The sequence below is a fragment of the Ornithorhynchus anatinus genome, chromosome 3, assembly GCF_004115215.2.
Source record: "Ornithorhynchus anatinus isolate Pmale09 chromosome 3, mOrnAna1.pri.v4, whole genome shotgun sequence".
NCBI lineage: Eukaryota > Metazoa > Chordata > Mammalia > Monotremata > Ornithorhynchidae > Ornithorhynchus > Ornithorhynchus anatinus.
Window position 1 is genome coordinate 124,930,177 of NC_041730.1, and position 24,454 is coordinate 124,954,630.

The following is a 24,454-nucleotide window of genomic DNA, read 5'->3' on the forward strand; positions in this document are numbered from 1 at the left end:
TTATGGTATTTTGGAATCTTCAAATAATAATAATGATAATAAGTAATCAAGTAGTACAGATTACATTTTCAAGAGGGGTTGGAAGTGTTGCTCATTTGCTGTGGTAAACTTGAACAGAAGAGCTGACTGACTCATTTGACTGAATTTTGGGTGTCCCAGAGTCGGCCTAGAAGAAGTTAGCCTGTCCTTTGTTTGACTTCAGCCATCCTAACCATTGGGTCCCATCTCTCTCCTGTGCTCCATTTAGGCTCCTGCTTATGTTCGGGAATGTGCCAGGTTGCACTATCTGGGCTCCAGAACACACGCTTCAAAGGTAGGAAGGGAAAATTGGTCCAAACAAGGAGAAAGTGTTACAGCCAAGCTCTGGAGAGGTTTTCCAATAGGGTGCAATCTGAAAATGAAATAAACTTAGTCCTCCCCCCACCCCACCTCTTCTCCACAAAACCCCTTTAATCCTAGGTGAGATGAGCAGTTTAAAGTTACTCTTTTATTTGGTAATAATAATAATAATGATGGTATTTGTTAAGCACTTACTATGTGCTAAGCACGGTTCTAATCGCTGTATAGATACAGGGTAATCAGGGTGTCCCACGTGGGGCTCACACTTTTAATCTTCATTTTACAGATGAGGTAACTGAGGTACAGAGAAGTGCCCAAGGTCACACAGCAGATAAGTGGCAGAGCTGGGATTAGAATCCATATCCTCTGACTCCCAAGCCCGGGCTCTTTTTACTAGGCCACGCTGCTTCTCATTGCTCCGGTTCAGAATCAGCCAGACCCGGTGGGAATCAGGAAGCACAGCTGAGAAGAAGGTAGTTGTATGGTGTTGAAATAACGTGCATGTGAACACACACATGCATGCGCACACACAGTCCTCATTGTGTAGGTTTCTGCAGCCAGCGAAAAATGTTGAGCCTTCATTTTTTGTTGTTGCTTGTTGTGTTCTGTGTGAGGATCGATCAGTGTCAAGCACCTTTGGTCATCTCTGTCAAGAATCGCCTAAAAAATAGCAGGTGAATGGTGAATGAGACAGCCACTCAACCAAAAGGAACTCTTATAGCACGGACACTCAGACTCTGACCCTTATAAGATTATTTACTGAGGAAGTCCATCTCCTAGTTTCAGTAGTAAAGAAGTGTGGCGGTGTTGGGTGCAGGCGGCAAGTGACCACAGGGCTAGTTTTGCAGCTCTGCCTCTTGTTCTCCTGTTCAAAAAAGACACCCCCGGTCTGGTAACGGCTAGTCAGGTTGGCCCTGTTGCTTCTCGGCAGACAAATCATCTTTTATTTTCGGAGTGACCATAGAATTCAGCTCTCCGTGTAAGTAGCCTGCCTTGAGCTTAAATGTTTAAGGAAAGGGAATCAGACTTTTATGGAGGAAAGGCAGTGATGTCCAAGACCTCACTGATGGCCGTCTCCAGCCTCTTCCCTCTCCAATCCCTGCCCCATTCTGCTGCGTTTCCCTAAATCATCGTTATGCCCATTTCTTGCATTCCTCAAACACCAGCAACCCTTAACCCATTCCTTTCTCATCAAGGAGGAATTACGGACTCTTGGCCTTCAGGCACTCCACTAGCTGTACCCCCACTACATTCCAGCTCCCATTATTTATCTCTCCCAAGCTAACTTCCCTTTTTTGGCTTCATTTTTTAACTCTTCCCCCTGCCAACCCCTTGCTTATGCCCTACTCCCTGCCCGCAACTCTCTTCTGCTTTAGATTCACCAGACCAAAGGTCCCCCATCTTTAAAGCCTTCCTGAAATCCCACCTCCTGCAGGAAGCCTTCCCTGTGATTAATTTTGCTTTTCCTCACATCCAATCCTTCAGCGCTCAAGCACCATCTTAGCATTTGCACATTTTTGAGTTCCTTTTCCATTACCATTGATTTATATACTTGGCTATTTAAGCACCTTTTTTCACCTAGTCATCTTTCCATTCTCTTCTTCCTTCTCTCTGTAAATGATTTTGTGGCTGTCTCGTTGGATTTTCAGTTCCTGGAGAATAGGAGTCAGGTTTTTGACCTCTGTGGTGCTCACCAAGTGCATAGTACAGTGCTCTGCACCCAGAGGCTGTCCAATAACTACTGTGATTGATTCAATCAGAGTAGTGTAACATAGTAATAGCCTTTTGAGCCCTGATAGGGTGCAGTGCATTGTGGAAAGCACCTGGAGAATACAAAAGAAAAGAAGTAACTCAGACCCTTCATTCATTCAATCCTATTTATTAAGTACTTACTGTGTGCAGGGCACTGTATTAAGCTCTTGGGAAAGTACAATACAGCAATAAAGGGTGACAGTCCGTGCCCACAACGAGCTCACAGTCTAGCGGGACCCTGTCCACAAGGAACTCAAAGTCTGTCCAGGAAGACAGAAATCAAAATACATAAGGAATAATTCAAGTAAAAATTAATTGTCCAGTTGAATAAACGTTTGTACATAAGTGCGGAGAATGCGTAGGAGTGGATACATAAGTGCTAGACAAAGATATGGTTGTTGCAGGGTGGGGAATTTTAGGGAATCAGTCAATTGTATTTATTGAGTTCTTACTGTGTGCCAAGCACTGTACCAAGCATTTGGGAGAGTACAGTATAGCAGTATAACAGAGTTGGTAGATACATTCCCTGCCCACAGTGAGCTTATAGTCTAGAGGGAAGGCTTTGAATATGGGGAGGGCTGGGGCTCCTCTGATTTGGGGAGGGAGTTCCAAGCCGGGGAAACGGTGTGAGCAAGGCAGAACCACTAAAAGCGAAGTACACTTTAAAGCTTAGTTTGGGAGGAATGAAGGTGGCAAACTGGGGTGCCAGAGGTTCTGACGTGTCAGGGAGCACCTGCTCTAGAGAAAGGAAAATTAATTTCAGCTCATTTACTAACACTTTTTTTTTTTAGAGTATTTATTAAGCGCTTTCTATGTGCCAGGCACTGTACTAAGCCCGGGGATACATACAAGCAAATGAGATGGGACACATTCCCTGTCCCACGTGGGACTCACGGTCTTAATCCCCATTTTACAGATGAGGGAACTGAGGCAGGCCCAGGAAAGTGAAGTGACTTGCTCAAGGTCACCCAGCAAGATCACCCAAATAGCAGAGCTGGGATTAGATCCCTGCTCTGCAGCCACACTGCTCTGCTTCTGTTGAACTGAACTTCTGGGACCAATGATTCCCTGGGAGATCATGGCCCCAGTAGGGAAGTGAAGTGAAGGGGGAGACTTTCTCCTTCACTGAACAAATAATAATAATAATGTTGGTATTTGTTAAGCGCTTACTATGTGCAGAGCACTGTTCTAAGCGCTGGGGTAGATACAGGGTAATCAGGTTGCCCCACGTGGGGCTCACAATCTTAATCCCCATTTTACAGATGAGGTAACTGAGACCCTGAGAAGCTAAGTGACTTGCCCACAGTCACACAGCTGACAAGTGGCAGAGCTGGGATTTGAACCTCTGACTCCCAAGCCCGTGCTCTTTCCACTGAGCTGTGCTGCTTCCCTAATCGCATTGGAGTTCAGAATCCAACTCTGGTTCCTTGTTGCGGTTTAACAATACATATCACCTTATCCTTACTATTTAGACAACAAACTGTGGGGCGAGTTGAGCCATCCTGAATAGTTAAAACCGGTTTCTGGTTTTGTTGAAGAGACCTGTTCTACCCTCTTCTATTTTCATGGACTCGATCTGTCGTGAATTAGATTCCTCTGGCTGTAGTCAATGCTGGGCTAGAGGAATGTCTTTCCCCAAGCAGAGAGAAGTCCTGGAAGGTTCCATTCTAGAACTTCAGAGTCCACGACTGAGTTTCAATTTCTCGAGGCCTTGAGCTTCAGCTTTGAAGCCGACCTGACAGATAGAAGCCGGCGGGGGTGTTAATCCACCGTTCCTCTAAACTGTCTCCAGGATGATCTCGACTTGCCAGCCGCAGGTGCGCCCAAGGAATTCCAGCTTCTGAGGACTCAGAAACGGAATCGGGTGGACTCTTGCTCCCATCAGGAGGAGACCCAGCAACGCACAGAAGACGCGCTAAAGGAGCTGTTCCGTCACGTGCACAACATGCCCGACTCAGCCAAGAAGAAGAAACTCATCCGACAGGTGCCTCTGAGGCGGGGAAAGGAAGCGCTTTGGGAGGGAGTTGCTTACCGGGGTTGTGTCCTCACGAGTGGTGGAGTTTTGGTTTCCCAGGATCCCGTACCTTACACATCTGCCCTCTGCAACTCTGGCTCACGTGAAGTAGTGCAGGTGGGAGAGAACTTCCTGCTTACTGGTGCCATGGGCTGCCTCTGTCAGCTTGACTGGAGCAGCCGTTAACAAACCTATCCAGGGTTTGGGCCTTGGCATTAGTTCCCATCCCTCCTATTGGGTGCGATGGGGAAAAAGTCAATGGCCCGGTCCCCGTTGAACCTTTTCTCCATCACACAAGGTCAGAGTTGTGGGGTGACGAAGTAGGGTTTCTCCTTGACATTCACGGTCCATAAAATGACCAGGTCACTTTGGTTTCCTTGAGGTAGGGTAACTGAGATCCTGCTGTGGTAAATTTGGGAGTCAAATTGCGAGCTGGCACATTATCTTCCCATGAACATCACATGCCTTGGAAGTTGGTGTTGGTGATTTATTGGTCAGTAGAAGCTGTTCTTTTCTCTGGGTCAGTCCTGAATGCAAAGACCTCATTTTGATATGAAGACACAAGGGTAGCTGGAGATGCCATCTTTCTATTAAGACAGATCCGGACCACCTATGCCTAGGAGCAATTCTGAGAGTCTGTAGTCCCTTCCCAAACAGTTGATTGTGTTTTGGATTACTTGATGTAAGTCGCTGAGGGAGATGATGGTTATTTTTCTCCTATGATTCCCGGGCAGGCCCGGTTCTATTAATGGACATCCCAAGATGGCAGGTGCCGTTTCCACATCTCCAGTGGCGCAGTGCCAACCAGCCCATTCCTCCAGGACCAAAAATAACCACTACTTTTGAAAAGTGAACCTAAACTCTAAACGAATACAGGTACACATATGCGGGCCTCTTCCTCCCGAACCCTTCCATTGGCTTGACTCAGAGTTCATGGCTCCTTGAATTGCTGGATCCTCCTTTCTCTTGTCCTAGACTCAGACTGAGAACTCCACCAATAATTCCCGCTTCTTCCAGAAGCCTGCAGCCTGCTTACTCGCTTCAGTAGACTTCGGTGACCTCCCCTTGGCTTTTTTCTGTAATAATTGTAATGACTGTGGTATTTGTTCAGTGCTTATTGTGTGCTAGGGATGGTATAAAGCTCTGGGGTGGATACAAGCAAATCAGATTGGGCACAGTCCCTGGCCAATTTGGGGCTCACAGTCTTAATCCCCATTTTACAGATGAGGGAACTGAGGCACAGAGAAGTGAAGTTACTTGTCCAAGGTCACACAGACAAGTGACAGAGCAGGGATTAGTTGTTGCTGTAGCCACAACTGTCTGGCCCCCAGGCAGTATATGTAGAATGGAATTTTTTATTTTTAATGGTATTTGTTAAGGACTTTATAATGTGCCAGGCACTGTATTAAGCGCTAAGGTAGATACAAGCTAATCGGGTTGGACACAGTCCCTGTTCCACATGGGACTCACAGTCTTAATCCAGCATGTAGTACAGTGCCTGGCACATAGTAAGTGCTTAATAATACCATCATCATTATTATTATTATTATCCCCATTTCACAGATGAGGTCACTGGAGCCCAGAGATGTGAAATGACTTGCCCATGGTCACACAGCAGACAAGTGGCAGAACCAGGATCAGAACCCAGGTCCTTCAACTCCCAGGCCCAGGCACTCTCCTGTAGGCCATGCGCTTCTCTGCTTACTGCTACTAATGCAATTTACTGCTGTTAAGCACAGCATCTCGGCTTCCTTCCTCAGTGGTCTTTCTCTGGCCCTTTTAGGGAAGCAGTTGAGTGTAATTCTAACTCCAAGGTTGTGACCTTGCTAATGTGGGGTTGTAAACATGCCCTCCCTGCCTCAGATCTCCCAATTGGACTTTCTGTTTTCCATTTTTCCACTTTTATCACCCCAGTGAGTCATCAGCAGCTGACCCAAAACCTAAAAGCCAAAAATAGCCACATTAAAAGCAATCCTATTGCAACCTCGCGCTCGCTCGTTTGCTTCTGAAGTTAGTTAAACTGAGGTTTGATGCCCGGCAGCAGGAGAGAGGATGGCTGCCAAATGTTGGGTACGGACAGTTGTGGGGAGGAATAAAATTGAGCCCTATCAACGTTCCCACACAACCGAAGAGAGGGTGTGGTGTCCCCCCTGTCAGCAACAGCACTGGTGGATTGGGGTATAGGCCCCCGCCCCCCCCGCCCACCAAGCCTTTCTCCTTGCTTGCTGCTCTCTGTTGGGTGGGAGTGTCTTTTCAATTTGAGACCTGGATTTAGAGACTCTATTAAAATAAAAATAAAAACAATTATAAGGAGAACCAGCTTGGCCCAGTGGATAGAGCAGGAGCCTGGGAGTCAGAGGACATGGGTTCTCATCTTGGCTCTGCCACCTCGTTCATTCATTTATTCATTCAATCGTATTTATTGTACTAAGTGCTTAGAAAGTACAGTACAGCAATAAAGAGAGACAGTCTCTTCTCAAAGATCAATACAAGTAATAATAATGTTGGTATTTGTTAAGCGCTTACTATGTGCAGAGCACTGTCCTAAGCGCTGGGGGAGATACAGGGTGATCAGGTGATCCCACTTGAGGCTCACAGTCTTAATCCTCATTTTACAGATGAGGTAACTGAGGCATAGAGAAGTGAAGTGACTTGCCCACAGTCACACAGCTGACAACTGGCAGAGCTGGAAGTCGAACCCATAACCTCTGGCTCCCAAGCCTGTGCTCTTTCCACTGAGCCACGCTGCAGCAATATAAAAAATAGAATTATAGGTATATGTATATATACATAAGGATTGTGGGGCGGGAAGGGGGGTAGTGCAAAGGGAGCGAGACATGGTGACCTGGAAGGGAGGGGGAGCTGAGGAAAAATGTGGCTTAATCTGGGAAGGTCCCTTGGAGGAGGTATGCCTTTGTGACCTTGGGCAAGTCACGTAACTTCTATGTGCCTCAGTTCCCTCATCGGTTAAATGGGGATTAAGACTGTGAGCACTATGTGGGACAAGGACTGTGTCCAACCCGATTATCTTCTATCTACCCCAGCACTTAGAACAGTGCCTGGTACATAGTAAGTGCTTAACAAATATCATTACTATTATTATTACTACTACTAATAATAATTATGGCACTTGTTAAGCACTTACTGTGTACCAAGCACTGTTCTAAGCGCTGGGGTAGGTACAAGTGAATCGGGTGGACACAGTCCTATCCCACGTGGGGGTGACAGTCTAAGTAAGGAATAGGATTTAATCCCCATTTTACATATGGGGTAAAACTAAGACACAGGAAGTAAAATGATTTGCCAAAGATCACACAGCAGTCAAGTGGCGGAGCCGGGATTAGGACTCAGGTCCTTCTGTCTCTCAGGCCTGGGCTCTCTCCACTAGGCAACGCTGCTTCCCTAGGCCACGATTTGCAGTGTTTCCTTACTGTTGGGCTTCTAGCCGGCTACAGAGAGACGTCACTTCTCAGCCCTCTATTACTTCTCCAGAATTGGTCAGCCGGTCAGCAGAGCTGCCTAATGGAAATAGGGCAATGAGCATTTCCATTACATAATCTCTTCCTGAAGTCCATCCCCTTAAGTCATTGAGCGTATATCTCAGTGAACGAACTTACTAGCATGTCATAATGGATAGAGCCCGAGCCTGGGAGTCAGAAGATCATGGGTTCTAATCCCAGCTCTGCCATTTATCTGCTGTGTGGCCTTGGGCACACTTCTCTGGGCTTTAGGTACCTCCTCTGTAAAATGGCGATTAAGATTGTGAGCCCTATGTGGGACAAGGACTTGCTTATATCCACCCCAGTGCTTAGTTCAGTGCCTGACATGCAGTAACAAATACCATAATTATTATTGGAAGCAGCATGGCCTAGTGGCAAGAGCATGCTCTTGGGAGTTAGAGGACGTGGGTTCTAATCCCGGCTCCTCCACTTGTCTGCTGCGTGACCATGGGCAAGTCACTTAACTTCTCTGTGTCTGTTACCTCATCTGTAAAATGGGGATTAAGACTAGGAGCCCCATGTGGGACAGCTTGATTACCTTGTATTTATCCCAGTGCTTAGAACTGTGTTTGGCACATAAGTGCTTAATAAATATAATAGTGATAATAATCATCATAATAATTATGAGTATATCTACATTCAAAAACTAGGTCCCAGAAGAGAGATATGTTGAGCTCAGTTCTCTCTGCAGACTCCTCTGTATATTCATTACTTCCTTGTTAGGGAATTAGGGTGATCTGACTTAACTCAAGGTCTGAACTCCATTCATTCATTCACTCAGTCGTATTTATTAAGGGCTTACTGTTTGCAAAGCCTTGTACTAAGCACTTGGGAGAGTTCAATACAACAGCAAACAGACAAATTCCCTGACCACAATGAGCTCACAGTCTAGAGGGGGAGACAGACATTAATGCAAACAAATAAATAGAATTCTAGCTCCCTTAAAGCTAGCCATTTGTGGCCCAGACCCTACCAGAGAAGCAGTGTGGCCTAGTGGATAGAGCACAGGCCGGGAGTTAGAAGGACCTGGATTCTAATCCCCCCTCTGCCACTTGTCTTACTTATCTCCTGTGTGACCTTGGGGAAGTCACTTCACTTGTCTGGGCCTCAGTTATCTCAGCTGGAAAATGGGGACTAAGACTATGAGCCCCATGTTGGACATTGACTGTGTCCAATCTCTGTCTACCCCAGTGCTTAGAACAGTGCCTGGCTCATAGTAAGCACTTAAATGTCCTAAAAACAAAAAACAACCCCAAAACGAAAAACTGTGGAAACTGTTTTAATGCTGTTTAGTGGTGTATGGTACCAGTTAAGTCCTATAGAAGAGAAGCTAAAATGACCTTTTGGCCAGTGACTGCTTTTGATAGCACATATTTGTTCATCTGTCTCCCGACCGAACTGTCAGTATATGCACACCCACTCACATCTGGACCTGTTCTGGATTCTTTGCACCTGGATGGTGAGAAGTGATGCTCTCTGTGGGTGGGAAAGTCATTATGGAATAAGTTAGCTAATGTTCTGTTCATTTTTTTTCTCCCTAGTTTAATAAACACACCACAGCTCAAACCCCCCTGGCTGAAGCCTCTACTCCTCAGGTTCAGAAGCGAGCCCGCTCCCGCTCTTTCAGTGGACTGATTAAGGTATTTTCAGGATTCACACACATCTATAACTTTTTTTCGGCGTTAGTAGAGAGGGTTTTGAGCTAAAGCTGCCTCTTCCTTTGATCCGGCTGGATCTATTTCCCGTGTTCTTGTGTATTTTGTAGGGTCCTGGGGTGAGGCACGGAAAAGGTTTCTGTTCTCTTCAAGTAACTTTGAGGCATTCATGGCTGTGAGGTAGTAGGAGAGAGGCATCTCGTAAAAGTAAGGGGCTTTTATGCAGAAGGAAAGGTCTAAAAAGGGGAATTCTTCCCAAGAAAGAGTGCCTAGTGGAAAAAACACACAGGCCTGGGAGTCAGAAGACCTGGATTCTAATCCCGGCTCTTCCACTTGCTAGCTGCATGACGTTGAGCAAGTGTCTGGAATTTTCTGTGCCTCAGTTTCCTCATCTGTAAAATGGGGGTTCAATACTTCTTCTCCCTCCCTTTCAAGATGGTTCCCATGCGGGACAGGGACTGTGTCTGGCCTGATTATCTCGTATCCACCGAACTCTCGGTACAGAGCTCGGCACATAGTAAGCATTCAACAAATACAGCACGGCATAGTGGATAGAGCACGGGCCTGGGAGTCAGAAAGTCATGGGTTCTAATTCCGGCTCTGACTCTTGTCTGCTGTGTGGCCTTGAACAAGTCACTTCACTTCTCTGTGCCCCAGTTACTTCATCTGTAAAATGGGGATTGAGACTGTGAGCCCCACATGGGACAGGGACTGTGTCCATCCTGATTTCCTTGTATCCACCCCAGCGTTTAGTACAGTGCCCGGCCCACAGCAAGCGCATAACAAATCCTGTCTTGTCTTATGCTGTCGAGTCATTTCCGACCCATAGTGACTCCATGGACGCATCTCTCCCAGAAGGCCCCACCTCCATCTGCTGATAATTATAACCCCTCTCAGGGTCGTACTTGAAGAGTTTCCAGTCCTCTAACAGTCTCAACTACGGGAGGGAGAGTCAAGCAGAGGCCTGTCCATTCCATTCGTAGCTTGGGCAGCGGCTACTGAGTGGAAGGCCATCTGCTACAAGTCAGAATTCACGTGCTGGGCAGCGGTGGCATGGAAGAGAGTCGAGAGCGGAAACTCAAGTTTACTGCACGGAAGAAGGCAATGGTAAACCGCTTCCATGTTTTTAACCAAGAAAACTCTACGGACATACTACCGGAATGATTGCAGATGGAGAGCGGGATGTCCTGGGAGAGATATGTCCGTGCTGTCGCTAAGGGTCGGAAACGACTCGATGGCATAAGACAAGATAATTATAAAATGGCATCACACCTGCAATAATAGAGGAGTTGGTAAACTTAGCTTTTTCTCTTTAATAATAATAATGTTGGTATTCGTTAAGCACTTACTATGTGCAGAGCACTGTTCTAAGTGCTGGGGTAGGTAACAGGGTAATCTGGTTGTCCCATGTGAGGCTCATAGTCTTCATCCCCATTTTACAGATGAGGTAACTGAGGCCCAGTGAAGTGACTTGCCCACAGTCACACAGCTGCCAATTGGCAGAGCCGGGATTCGAACCCATGACCTTTGACTCCCAAGCCTGTACTCTTTCCACTGAGCCATGCTGCTTCTCTGCTTCTCTTTCTCAATCAGCGGAAGGTGCTGGGAAATCAGATGACGTTGGAGAAGAAAAGCAGTTGCTCCAGTCCAGAGTCTCCAACAGTCAATCAAAGGAATAGAGCGAGCAAAGAAAATGTGAACTTGGTAAGATGCTGCTCTGTGTGTGTGTACGTGTGTATGTGTATGTGTGCATGTGTGCACATGTTTGTGTATATACTCATCCTCTTCTCATTGGTTCCATGAAAATAGTGTTTAGGGAGACAATAGGTTTCCCGTAGGAAAAATGTAAAATACATTAAGGCATTCCCAAATTCCCCCAAATTGACCAAATAATATAAATGCATTTTAAATATGATTAAAAGCAACCAATTTAATATGCACTCATGTAACCAGCATGGCCTAGTGGATAGAGCACGGGTCTGGAAGTCAGAAAGACCTGGGTTCTAATCCCAGCTCTGCCATGTATCGACTCTGTGACCTTGGGCAAGTCCCTTCACTTCTCTGTCCCTCAGTTACCTCATCTGTAAAATGGGGATTAAGACTAAACTCCATGTGGGACAGGGACCGTATCCAACCCCATTGGCTTGTATCCACCCCAGTGCTTAGTACAGTACTTGGCACATAGTAAAGGCATAACAAATGCCATTATTACCATTATTATTTTTATATAAATAGATCCCAGATTTTTAGATACATATGTAAATACAGCACTTAATTTTCAGCAAAGACACCTGCTTCAGATCTAAGTTTATGCTGTCATTATTGAATCTGTTTATCAAGTCAGTAATATTATCTTCCAAGTGCTCAGTATGGTGCCCTGCATACAGTAAGTGTTCAATAAATACAGTGGCTTGCTTGCTTGATTTTGTAAGATTAAATCAAAATGAACTCGAATCAGAAGTAGAATGGTTTAGCAGAAGAAACATGGGCCTGAGAGTAGGGGGAGCTGGGTTCTATTCCTGGCACTGCCACTTGTCTACTGTTTGACCTTGGGCAAGTTACTTGACTCCTGTGCCTCTTACCTGGTCTCTAAAGTGGGGTTTAAGACTGTGAACCCCATGTGGAATATGGACAGTGTCCAACCTAATTATCTTATATCTACTCCAGCAGTTAGTACAGTGCCTGGCACATAGTAAGTGCTTAACAAATTCCATCTAAAAAAACTATCAGTTCATTCAGTTAGAGTACAGGATGACCATCCAAATGTTTTCTAACAGGCGTCGTCTGGATCCTCAGCAGTGAAAGTGACTCAATCAAGATTGCAATCATCTGTGGAAAAGAAAGAGGGGCGAAGAGGTATGGTATAGTTCGCTTATCCTTTATTCTCTCTTGTCTTATGCTGTCGGGTCATCTCCGACCCATAGCGACTCCATGGACACATCTCTCCCAGAACACCCCATCTCCCTCTGTAGTAGTATATTGTACTACATGTACAGTAGTATATGCTTAGAGTTTTCTTAGTCAAAACACGGAAGGTGTTTACCGTTGCCTTCTTCCGCACAGTAAACTTGAATCTCCACCCTTGACTCTTCTGTACTGCTGCTGCCCAGCACAGATGAGTTTTGACTTGTAGCAGATTCCCTTCCACCCGCTAGCCACTAGCCAAACTAGCAATGGAATATATAGGCCTCTGCTTGACTCTCCCTCCCATAGCTGAGATTAGTAGAGTCCCGAAACTCTCCAGGTGGAATCCCGAGAGCCCTTTTTTTCTCCTTTTTCCAACTGGTTGCATTCCTATGACAAGAAAAGGCATTTTCTGAGAAGGCTGTTATAAGTCACTCTTAGGGTGAGCGGGTCACTCTAGGCTCACAACAGAAACTGCAGCCAGCAGGTGTTCAGAGCCTGGGCTGCGGAGTCAAAGGTCATGGGTTCAACTCCCAGCTCTGCCACTTGTCAGCTGTGTGACTGTGGGCAAGTCACTTAACTTCTCTGTGCCTCAGTTACCTCATCTGTAAAATGGGGATTAACTGTGAGCCTCACGTGGAATGACCTGATTACCCTGGATCTCCCCCAGCGCTTAGAACAGTGCTCTGCACATAGCGCTTAACAAATACCAACATTATTATTATTATTACAGGGGTTGGCCAAGGAGATTAGAGTTTGCATCGGGCAGAATTTCAACGAGGCTGCTAGGGGCAAGATAACAAGCCAAACCCGACCACGATAGGCTCCCCAATGTGTAAAAGTTGAGGATGGCTGCAGGTTAGGGGTGTCTTTTAGCCTTTGGAAATTTTGCCAGAGCAGATTTGCCTGTGACAATGGGGCCGAGCTTTAAAGAAGAAGCTTTAGAGAAGCAGAGTGGCTTAATGGAAAGAGCCCGGGCTTGGAAGTCAGAGGTCATGGGTTCTAATCCCGGCTCAGTCACTTGTCAGCTGTGTAACTGTGGGCAAGTCACTTAACTTCTCTGGGACTCAGTTACCTCATCTGGAAAATGGGGATTAAGATTGTGAGCCCCACCTGGGACAGCCTAATAACCTTGTATCTCCCCCAGCGCTTAGAACAGTGCTTGGCACAGAGTAAGCGCTTAACAAGTACCAAAATTATTATTATTATTAGAAGCCCTCATCTTGTCCTCGAGACCTGAACACAGTTACCGTTGAGACACCCAGCACCCAAATTCTAGTGAATGTATCTTCCCCTCCTCTTCCTATTGTTGTTGTTTTTATTATTATTATTATATTATCATAGAAATAGTAGTATTACCAGTATGACATTTGTTAAGTGCTTACTATGTGTCAAGCACTGTTCTAAATCATGCGGTCAATCAGTTAATCAGGCTAGACATGGTCCAAAACAGTTAGAGAAGCAGAGGGGCCTAGTGAATAAAGCCCAGGTCAGAAGGACTGGGTTTTCACCTCGCCTCTGCCACTTGTCTGCTTCGTGACCTTGGGGAAGTCACTTCACTTCTCTGGGCCTCAGTGACCTCTTCTGTAAAATGGGGATTAAGATTGTGAGCCCCATATGGGACATGGACTGTGTCCAGCCTGATTATCTTATATCTACCCCAGTGCTTAGAAGAGTTCCTGGCACATAGTAAGCACTTAACAAATACCATAGGGGGAAAAAAGAGTCCCTACCCCCCATGAGGCTCACAGTCTTAGTAGGTGGGGGAACAAGTATTTAATCCCCATTTAACATTTGAGGAAACTGAAGCCAAATGGCTTGCTCCAAATCACACAGCAGGCAGCTGGCAGTCAGTGTTAAAACTCAGGTCCTCGGATTCCCAAACCCTTTCTCTTTCCACTAGGCCACACTGCTTTTCATTTTTCTAGAAAATGGATTCCTATTTAGTACTTAGTGTTGAGGAATTCTGAGAGGGAAGAAAATGACCTGGGAGCAAGCCTCAGTGTTTAGACTCTTTAAAAATCATGCCCTGGTGTCTTTCAGGAAGTTTTCTGATTCATCGGAAGAAGTGCAGGTCGACCCGAGTTAGTCCTTGTCGTTGTGGAGGATGGTGACCCAGACCCAAGTCCCCTGGTGCTTGTGTAGACCATCACTCTTGTTTCCTTTTTTTTTTATAATGGTATTTGTTAAGCACTTACTACGTGACGAACACTGTTCTAAGCAAAAGTTAATGAGTTGGACACAGATCCTGGTCCGCAAGGGTCTCACAGTCTAAGTAGGAGGGAAAACAGGAAAACTGAGGCACAGAGAAGTGGAATGACTTGCCCAAGGTCACACAGTAAGCAACTTGCAGAGCCGGGATTAGATCCCAGGTCCTCTGGCTTCCAGGCCCGTGCTCTTTCTACTAGATCACCCTGCTTCCTTTGTGTCCTTTCTTCATCCGGCATACTGAGTTCAGACCAATTGCAGGGCTTCGTGACTGTTGGGCAGAGAGTTAGTGGAGAAACTTTTCAAGACTCCATGGAGAAACTGCATGATGTCGTGGACAGACCATGGGCCTGGGAATCAGGAGGTCATGGATTCTAATCCCAGCTCTGCCACTTGTCTTCTGTGTGACCTTGGTCCAGTCACTTCACTTCTCTGGGCCTCAGTTCCCTCATCGGTAAAATAGAGATCGAAACTGTGAACCCCACGTGGGAGAGGGACTGTCTCCGACCCCATTTGCTTGTATCCACCCCAGTGCTTAGTATAATGCCTGGCACATAGCAAGCTTAACAAATACCATTGCATAATAATAATAAACTTCCTTAAACCATTTATCAGTCAATCAACCATATTTATTGAGTGTTTGCTGTGTGCAGAGCACTCTACTAAGCATTTGAGAGAGTAAGTATAGCAATATAACATAAACATTCCCTGCCCACAATGAGCTTACAGTCTAGAGGCTCTCCCACCATTTATTGAGAGAGTTAATAGTTGTAGATTTTACAGTTTTTAAGTGCCGTTGTTCACATCACCTCTTCTGAGCGCATTTGTTCAAGTTGTTCAACTCCTCCCTTTCTCCTCCAACCCAGGAATCCTGTAAGAATGAGAAGTTCCCCGTTTTCCACCCAGGAATCTTTCCTTTCGAGCAGCCGGGAGGTAGCCAGCATGCACGCTTCAGAGCATGACCATCCGCCCTGCCTGCCGTCCCTTAAACTGTGAGAGCCAACTAATGCTACTTCGAATCGCCTGCTACCTCTAACCCTACTCACTGGACCATAGTTCGGAAACTGTGCCTTCAAAGATCATACTTGCGGACTCTGATTGTTTCGGCTTCGTTTTTGTCTTGTTAATTTGGGGAAACCACTATCTAACCACCAACGTTTCATCCAGCTGAGCTGTTGGAACAAAGCAGGCTCCAGAACTCTTTCAACGTGTCTGGTTTAGTCACAGAGAGTATTATTGTTAATATTATTATTTTTAATATCTGATATTTGCCTTCAGCACCCATTGTGGGTTGTTTTTTTTTTTAATTTTTGAATAATTCTAAGAACTGTCTGTGGAGACTGGCAGATTTATTTTTATATTGGTGCTTTTTTGCTTTTCTGTGTTGCGGGTCTAATATGTTCACTTCTTCTTTTAACCCATTTTCTGCCTTCAACAACCGCAAAGTCATAGCAAGAAGATCTGAGACTCTGAGCCATCTTTTCCCATCCAAAATGTCCAAGATTTCTCCTATCTTCAAGAGGAATCCTCCCGAGATTAGAAAGTCTTTGTCTCTTGGGATCCCATTTTCCAAGATTCACGATACGAGAGTTACAGATCTGAAATATTCTCTTAGTTTCGTGAGATGGAATAGGAGAGGTGCCCAAGTTGCTGCTTTGAGAAAGCAATATATCGTGTAAACTTGCCATTACATTGACATATATTTCGGTGAGTTACGTTGTAGTATTTCCATTTAACTTTCGTCTACTTTTCCTGTATTTTCTCTCTTATCATCACCAATTGCCAAGGCCGTTCTGAGGTTGCTAATCGTCTTGGGGTATTCATTCTGCTTGTTGTTGCCTGGTACCAGTTTTGTGCTTCTACCCGCCCCACTGCCAAATCTTTGCAAATCAGGAAAAGCTATTGACCGCATAATGACTGTGGTATTTGTTAAGCACCTACTGTCAAGCACTGCTCTCAGCACCGGGGAAACTTCAAGATAATCAGGTCAGGCACAGTCCTTGTCCCACATGGAACTCACAATACTTTTAATGGACGTTTGTTAAGGGGCGTGCACAGATGGACTTATTGCTTGGGGAGCAGAAGCTGGCTTGCTTGGCGTTAAGAGGAGGCAGAGTCGTTGGGAAGAAGGTGTTAAGTCGACAAGTGGAAATGCTCTGATCATTCTCCCTAGGGAAGCAATCAATGAGTTGTATTTATTGAATGTTTACTGTGTGCGGAGCTCTGTACTAAGCGTGTGGGAGAATACAGCGTAACAGAATTGTAGACCCGTTCCCTGCCCACAACGGGCTTACAGTCTAGAGGGAGCAAACCAGCGTGAGCAAAGGAATACTTAGACTCCATTGTTAGAGGAACAGAGGGTCAAGGTGGAAGCGGGCAGGACACCTGGCATTACCCGGCTGAGAGAGGCATAGAAGTTTTCCGGAACTGTACTAGGTGGAACTGTGTCAGTCAGCAGAAGGATCACGCACGCTTAAAGCTGGCAGGCCGCCCGGACAGGACGTGGAGCAGGACACAGCATTGTTCACAGCTGAGTGACGGCACCACGGGGGGGGACCGATTCTCCGTCGGCTTCTGGGCTCTCTAAGCTGCAGATTGCATGGAGATAGTATATGGGCAAAGCAGACATTTTAGACTCTTGGAAAAGGGAAAACCTGAAGCTAGAACTGTGAATTGAAGATTTAATAATGATAATAATAATGGTATTGATTAAGCACTTACTACGTGCCAAGTACCGTACTAAACGCTGGGATGGATATAAGTGTATCCCCTGTCCCATGTGGGACTCGTAGATTCAATCCCCATTTTACAGATGAGATAACCGAAGCACAGAGAAGTGAAGTGACTTGCCCAAGGTCACCCAGCAGACTAGAGGCGGAACCGGAATTAGAATCTTCTGACTCCCGGGCTCTTGCTATGCCGTGCTGCTTCTCTACATTTATTGTGTAGGGGGACAGTTACAATCTCCTCTCCTACACTTTAGCCCCTTCTCTTCGAGAATTAGGGCCTACTTTGCTCCTGTTACTTCAGTAGGGAGGAAAAACCAGAAATGGGAGCCCCCAGCCTCTCCACCATGGACAGGGTTTAAGAGGCAGCACATGGGGGTTCTAAGCTGCTGAGTAACATTAGAATCCACACAAACCAGAGTTGATTTGAATTGTGGTAGAAATGGTTTTATAGGCAACAGAATTCCTTGCTAATTTCTAATTGATTCGGTTGTTCAAAAAAAAAATTTGTTCAGGATTTTACAGCGCCAAGCCAGAAATCTCAGCAGGGCCCAGTGGAAAGAGCACGGGCCTGGGAGTCAGAGGACCTGGGTTCTAATTCCGGCTTCTCCACGTGTCTGCTGTGTGGCCTTGGCCAGCTCGCTAATTTCTCTGTGCCTCAGTTACCTCTTCTGCAAAATGGGGATTCAGTAACTGTTCTCCCTCTATAAAATGTGGGACCTGATTACCTTGTATTTAGTACAGTGCTTGGCAAATAGTAAGCGCTTTACAAATACCACAGTTGTTATATTGGGTTAAGTAACAGAACCAGGTCACACTTATTTTGGGTCTAACTACCGACTTCATTTTTCTTAATAGTCTGTCACCTCTGAGTGTTAGTGGTCTGTGGGCAGCAGGGCAAGGCTCTGGTTAAAGAGGGCAGAGAAGTCTCTGACGAGTTACCTTTGGTGCTTCTGGGGAGAGACTGCTTAGGTTCTAAGGAAACCTGGGCAGTAAGTAACTCCTGGGGAGTTGAGTTGCTGGGGCTTGGGTTCTAAGAAAAATACAGAACTGCCTGAGTCATCTGCACATGCTTTGGATTCCTTTTTGCAGCTTGTGTAACTGTAACTTGGCTCTTGGTAGTTTAGTGTTCTTATTTATTTATCTTTTTTGGGGGGGTTGGTATGTTAAGTCACCGTGAGGGAAGCCAGATTTTTATATGAATGTCAGTTGATTTGGCAGCTCGTGGAAGCAGCCCGCTAAGGTACAAAGAAAGAGGTTATAAATAGGTTGGGGAAATGTCTCTCCTCCTCCCGCCCCTGCTTCTGGCTGTGTCTGTCCCAAAAGTCTGACAGGATTTGTGAGATGTTCGCAGCGTCGGCCTTCTTGCCTGCGGAGAGTCGAGAGTCCCTCCTTGCAGATAGATAATGAGACTGTCAGCAAGAGTAGGACCGTCGTGGTCTAAGACCTCACTGCACTCTTCCTACACTATTGAAAATAATTCCCTCGCTTCAAGTGGACAGCGAGGCATTTTGCTTACTGGGATTGGGAACCAGTGGGCCCTTAGATGAGTAAGGGGAAGGTTGCTGCCACTTTCGGAAACCAACGGATGGAGCCACCCGGAATTCTGGGGAGAGTCCTCCATTTGGTCGTCAGTGGGTGGTACAGCCCTTAAATAGCGTCTGCATATAGCATATATAAAATGTAAAGATGAAATGTATTTTGCTCTCGATTTTCCAGGCTTCAATAATCCTTTGGAAAAATCTGCTTTGTACAGGCTAGTATTTTGTAGATTTCATTTCACTCTGGCAATAATTATAGCGAGGTGTGGATCCAGGCCAAGGAGGGCACTATAAAATGGGAAGTCCTTCAGTATGGGGGTGTGGGTGAAGGCAGGGAGCTGGCTGAATAGAGGAGAAACCTAGATGGTCTCTAACCTTGTCTTCGTGGTCCAGCTTAGAATCAATCAAGGGGTTTGGGGTAAATGAAACAAAGCAGTCGTCCGTGGAGAAGGTTAATGGTTTGCTTTTGCGTCTCTCAGGCCACGTTGTTTCTGGAGAAACCAAAACAGATGTTTAAGAATAACAGACGCTGCCTACTTGGCTGATCCCCACTGAGGGAGAAGGACGGCCTATGAAACTAAAGGTGTTTCCTGGTTGAAGTAGTAGGTCAAGAAACCCCCCGGGTAACCCCAAACTGTGAAGTCAGGTGCCCCCGTAAGTGAAGAACTCTGCCACAGTTGTGGCATTGTAAACCCACCGAGGCAAAGAGATTAATGGCAGTGAGAAAGCTATTCGGCACTCTTAGCCAGATCAACAATTCAGATCTTCCCCAGGGTTCTAGTGGTGGGATGCAGGGTTACGTGGTTGTCCTCTGGGGAGCTGTGAAACCGGATTTCTCTCCAGAAATTTCTGGAGATTTCTCTACATTTCTGGAGATTTCTCTACATAAAGCAGGTGCTTTATGTAGCCGTCTTTTAAAATGGGCGACTTCAGAATCTTCGGGCATCCATCTGCTCCACATGTTGCCCCACCTTCTGCGAGCCCCTGTTGCCACTGGTCGAGCCTCCCTGTACTTCAGGAAGTCAAAGCCTGGACGGGTTCTTCCTGGAGTGGTTGGCAGCTGTTTGGCGTATTCGGTTAAGGTCGGGGAAAGGGAGTGTTGGAGAGAGAGAAAGAGATAAGAGACATCGCCTCTCTCCAGGAAGGACTTTTGGGCCTCAGAGAGGCTCTCCCATTTGTGAAAGAAGGGAGGAGGGCAGGCCCTGGTTGGAGCCTGCAGTGTCACCCCCACTGGCTTATCCGCAGTTTGGGAAGTTTCTGGTTCCGGCAAGTTGTGGTTTCGTGACGTGAGAGTCTTTCCAAGCCAACCGTTCCTTTGAGTTGGGCACTTAAGAACAATAAGAAGGTGAAACTCCTTTGAGAAAAAACTCACCGTTTTGGGCTGGTGGTTTTTGGTCATGCAGGACTTTGAAGAAATGACTAGTCAGGTAGGTGCCCAGAGGGTCACCGAAGCCTCGCTGCAGGAGCCCTCGAGCCGGTAAGTAGCCGTGGAACCGGCTGGAGAAACCGAGGCTCCTCCTGGAATCTCCCACCCTACCTTGCGTGTCTGATCGCTCAATTAACAGCAACTCATAGGGGCTTTTCAGGTTATTTTATTGTTCCTTATTTATGACTCTAAGTGTAACTTTAAGAAACCGTATGTAATAATTCCTATGGATTTTTCCCTTTTAATTCATGTACTATTCCAAGATTAAACGCTGCTGGGGTTTCATATTCAAAGGTTTGTCTGGATTTTTATTGTCACATCCCTCCTTTTGCATTCAGAGCTATTTTAGCATAATAGGGCTTCTTGTTTTGACAATGAAGTGGCCTCTCTGGGAGGGAAGACTCACTAAATAGCTCCACTAGTAGAGTGTTGATGAAGTCACAACTCTTGAGTCGCATCAACCCGTCTCCATCCTTATTGACTGCCCCCCCGACCCTGCCCGTTGCCCTCACCAGTTCCAGACATTTAACTCCCTCCTCAAATCCCCATCCCTCCACCTCCCCCATCCTTTGCCCTTAATGACCTGGCTACCTACTTCTTTGAGAAAATGGAAAGTATCAGGCATGAGCTCCCTAAAATCTTCCCTGCCCCTCCCCAGTTCCTCCCTCCTCCTGCCCCGTCTTCAACTCTCCCCCCAAATTAATAATAATGGTATTTATTAAGCGCTTACTATGTCCCAAGCACTGCTGGGGTAGATACAAGGTAATCAGGTTGTCCCTTATGGGGCTAACCATCTTGATCCCCGTTTTACAGATGAGGTAACTGAGGTGTAGAGAAGTTAAGTGACTTGCCTAAGGTCACAGGGGACAAGTGGCAGAGGCAGGATTAGAACCCACGACCTTCTGACTCCTAGGCCCATGCTTTATCCCCTACACCGTGCTGCTTCTCCTTCCCAGCAGAATCTCAAGACATCTCCTGCCTTCTCTAAAAATCCACCCCCTCCACCTATGCATCTGACCCCCTCCCTTCCCACCTTATCAAAACGTGTGTCCCCTCCTTTCTTCCTTCTGTGACCGCCATCTTCAACTGTCCGCTCTCCAGTGGCTTCTTCCCCACTGCTTTCAAACTTATGCTTATGTCTCCCCTATCCTAAAAAGCCCTCCCTTGACCCCACGACTCCCTCCAGTTATTTCCCGGAGGGAAGAGCATGGGCCTGGGAGTCGGGGGATCTGGGTTCTAATCGTGGCTCCGCCACTGGTCTGCTATTTGACCTTAGGTAAATCACAACTTCTCTGTCCCTCAGTTTCCTCAACTGTAAAATGGGGATGAAAACTGAGCCCTATATGGGACATGGGCTGTGTCCAACCTGATTATCTTGTATCTACCTCAGCCCTTAGTAAAGTGCTTGGTGCATAGTAAGATGTCATTAAAAACCGAAACAAAACATGTAAATTATTTCTGTTGTATCCTCCCAAGCACTAGTACAGAGCGATGTATACAGTAGGTGCTCAATAAATACCTCTAATTGATTCACTGAATGGCTGTGGAAGGACAACTTTCATAGAGGCAACTCGAGTTGCTGCCCAAATGATCTTGTGATTAGGGATGGGGGAGCGGTCCCTTACTGTTTTTGACCATCTGTGTCCCTCCAAAGGCTAATCTTCAGCCTCCCAACCACGAAGAAGTGGGAGGGGGGAGGTGAGGCAGCAATCCGGCCTGGATTTGAGAAGGTCCAAACTTCCGGAATCGGGACTAAGAGCGTGCATTTGGGAATCACGAGACCCAGGAATACCATCAAGGCCTCCTGGCTTGCTCTCATTTAGACTGACCTTCCCCAGTGGGTACCTTGGCCTGGCAGTGAGGGCATCCCTTTCCAGTGGAAATTTTCCCAGAGTATTTCTGGGGAACATTTCTTTCCCAGTGGAAGGAAGGACGAGGAGATTTGGAAAGACCAGCATTCACTGGCTAAGAAATGAGGATGATGTTTCATTAAGTGATTTTCCCAATACAAGCGAGTCCTAAACTGGCATAAGAGTTTGGGTCAGTAGCTTCATCCCCGGGCTGACAGACCGCTCTTCTGCTGTGGGTTTGAAGTACTTTCCATTGCGGTTCCAACTGGTCTTCGCCTGATGCCTAAACGCATGGGCACCCTTGCATTCCCCTCATTGCCTCCTGATCAGGCATAGACTTTTTGCCCCACACGGGTTTTTCTGAAATCTGTTCTTCTCTAAAAAGACTTGGAGGTAAGAATAAGAACAATGAAAACCAAAATAATAATTCAGTCCAGTGTCTGACCAAGACTAAGATGCAGATTTCCATGGTAACAACGACCAGACAAAAGGAAAGCATCTTCCTCCCAGAATTTTCAAGTTTCCCTTGATGGATGTTGATGGTTTTTCTATTTTTCAGTGTAACTGGAGCATAAAAGCTATTTTCTTCTCCATAGTCTGCCCAACTCCACTGCCCAACCTCTCGTCTTCCCCCTTGCCCTCGCTCGGCATCTCCTTCCTCTCTCCTCTGGCCTCCGCTCCTAATTCACAGCTGTAACAGAAAACTTTCTGGCAAGTCTGCACTGCCTGTTTAGAGAGGGGCAGGTAAGGGAAATTTCACTCCTTCGGAGAGTTGCTCAGTTCAGGCATTCTATGTCATGATGCATAGAGTGAGCTACGTCGTTCAATTGTCTGCCTCCAGAGTAATCCTTTAGAGAGAAGAATTCTCTTAGGGTAATGGGGTGGTGTTCGACAGCCGGTAATTTGCCGCACTACCACTTGGTAACGCTTTGGATTGGACACAAGGTTCATGAAGACAGGGATGATGTCCTTTCTCAGCTGGGTCTGTCAAAACAGCTGCACACAGCCTCCAACGCTTCCAGAAAACAAACGAGTTCTACCCAAAACTTCCTGCAGAAACCTTCTGGTAAAAAGACACCCACCAGTGACATTTAGGAAGAGACCAGTTTCTGTTACAGATTGCTGCTGTATGAAGCAGTGAGATTTTGTGGAAAGAGCACGGGCCTGGGAATCAGAGGACCTGAGTTCTAATTTTGGCTTTACCACTTGTGATCTTGGGCAAGTCATTTCATTTACCTGTGTCTCAGTTTCCTCAAATGTAAAATGTGGATCCAAAATCAAAGGTGGAGGCTTATCCTTTTGTATGCTCCCAAATGCTTAGTCTAGTGCTCTGCACATATTCAATAAATACCATTGATTGACTGAATGGTGCTCACCCCACATCTATAGATCAAGTTGTCATTTATTTTAGCTTCTGTCCCTACTCCTAGCCTGTAAGCTCCTTGAGGGTGGGGAATTTGTCTTCTTACGCCTATTGTACTCTCCTCGCTTGTTATGGACAGGGAACATGTCTTCTAATTCTGGTGTATTATACTCTCCCAAGCACTTAGTACAGTGCTCTGCAAATAGTAAGAGCTTGATAAATATCGCTGATTGATAGTAGGGTGCTCTGCTGCTTTGACTCCCAGGCCTGTGCTCTTTCTACTAGGCCACCAAGCAATGGAGGGCTTTCCCCCTTCATTTATTTATTCATTCATTCATTCAATAGTATTTATTGAGCTCTTACTATGTGCAGAGCACTGTACTAATTGGAATGTACAATTAGGCAACAATAGAGACAATCCCAGCCCAATGACAGGCTCACAGTCTAATCGGGGGAGACAGATGGACAAAAACAAGACAACATAATCACGATAAATAGAATCAAGGGGATGTACACCTCATTAACAAATAATAATGTTGGTATTTGTTAAGCGCTTACTATGTGCAGAGGACTGGTCTAAGAGCTGGGGTAGGTAGAGGGGAATCAGGTTGTCCCACGTGAGGCTCACAGTTAACCCCCATTTTACAGATGAGGTAACTGAGGCACAAAGAAGTTAAGTGACTTGCCCACAGTCAGACAGCTGACAAGTGGCAGAGCCGGGTTTCAAACCCATGACCTCTAACTCCCAAGCCCCATCTCTTTCCACTTAGCCACGCTGCTTAAGCACCGTGTCCTAGTGGGTAGAATATAGGTCTGGGAGTCAGAAGGATATGGGTTCTAATCCTGGCTCCGCCTCTTGTCTTCTGTGTGACCTTGAGTAAGTCACTACACTTCTCTGTGCTTCAGTTACCTCATCTGTAAAATGGGGTTTAAGAATGTGAGCCCCATGAGGGACACGGACTGTGTCCAACCTGATTAGCTTGTGCTTAACCCGGTGCTTAGTACAGTGCTTGGCACATAGTAAGAGCTTAACAAATACCACTAAGAGGCAAATCAAAAACTGCAGGAAAAGGAGCTTTCTCTGGCTTTTCCCTGAGCGTCCCCCTTTCCCTCCCGAGCGTATTGCTGTGCTGCCTCCTTGTGGATATTAGAAAAGTGACAGTGCAAAGCACGGGG

General features: G+C 46.2%; 1 protein-coding gene across 2 annotated transcripts in view; it reads left to right on the top strand.

The window, feature by feature from the left end:
* ARHGAP19 (Rho GTPase activating protein 19) overlaps nt 1-16,173 on the top strand; it is a 47,025-nt gene extending 30,852 nt beyond the window's left edge. The window contains exons 7-12 of one of the 2 annotated variants that reach the window (XM_029060876.2): nt 248-313; nt 3,884-4,075; nt 9,147-9,245; nt 10,854-10,964; nt 12,038-12,116; nt 15,239-16,173. In XM_029060876.2, coding sequence (XP_028916709.1) covers nt 248-313; nt 3,884-4,075; nt 9,147-9,245; nt 10,854-10,964; nt 12,038-12,116; nt 15,239-15,249 — 558 coding nt within the window. In that variant the 3' untranslated portion in view covers nt 15,250-16,173. Of the gene's footprint in view, nt 1-247; nt 314-3,883; nt 4,076-9,146; nt 9,246-10,853; nt 10,965-12,037; nt 12,128-15,238 lie in introns of those variants that run through there. The other variant, XM_029060877.2, reaches the window with a different exon arrangement.
* Nucleotides 16,174-24,454: the final 8,281 nt, after the last annotated feature.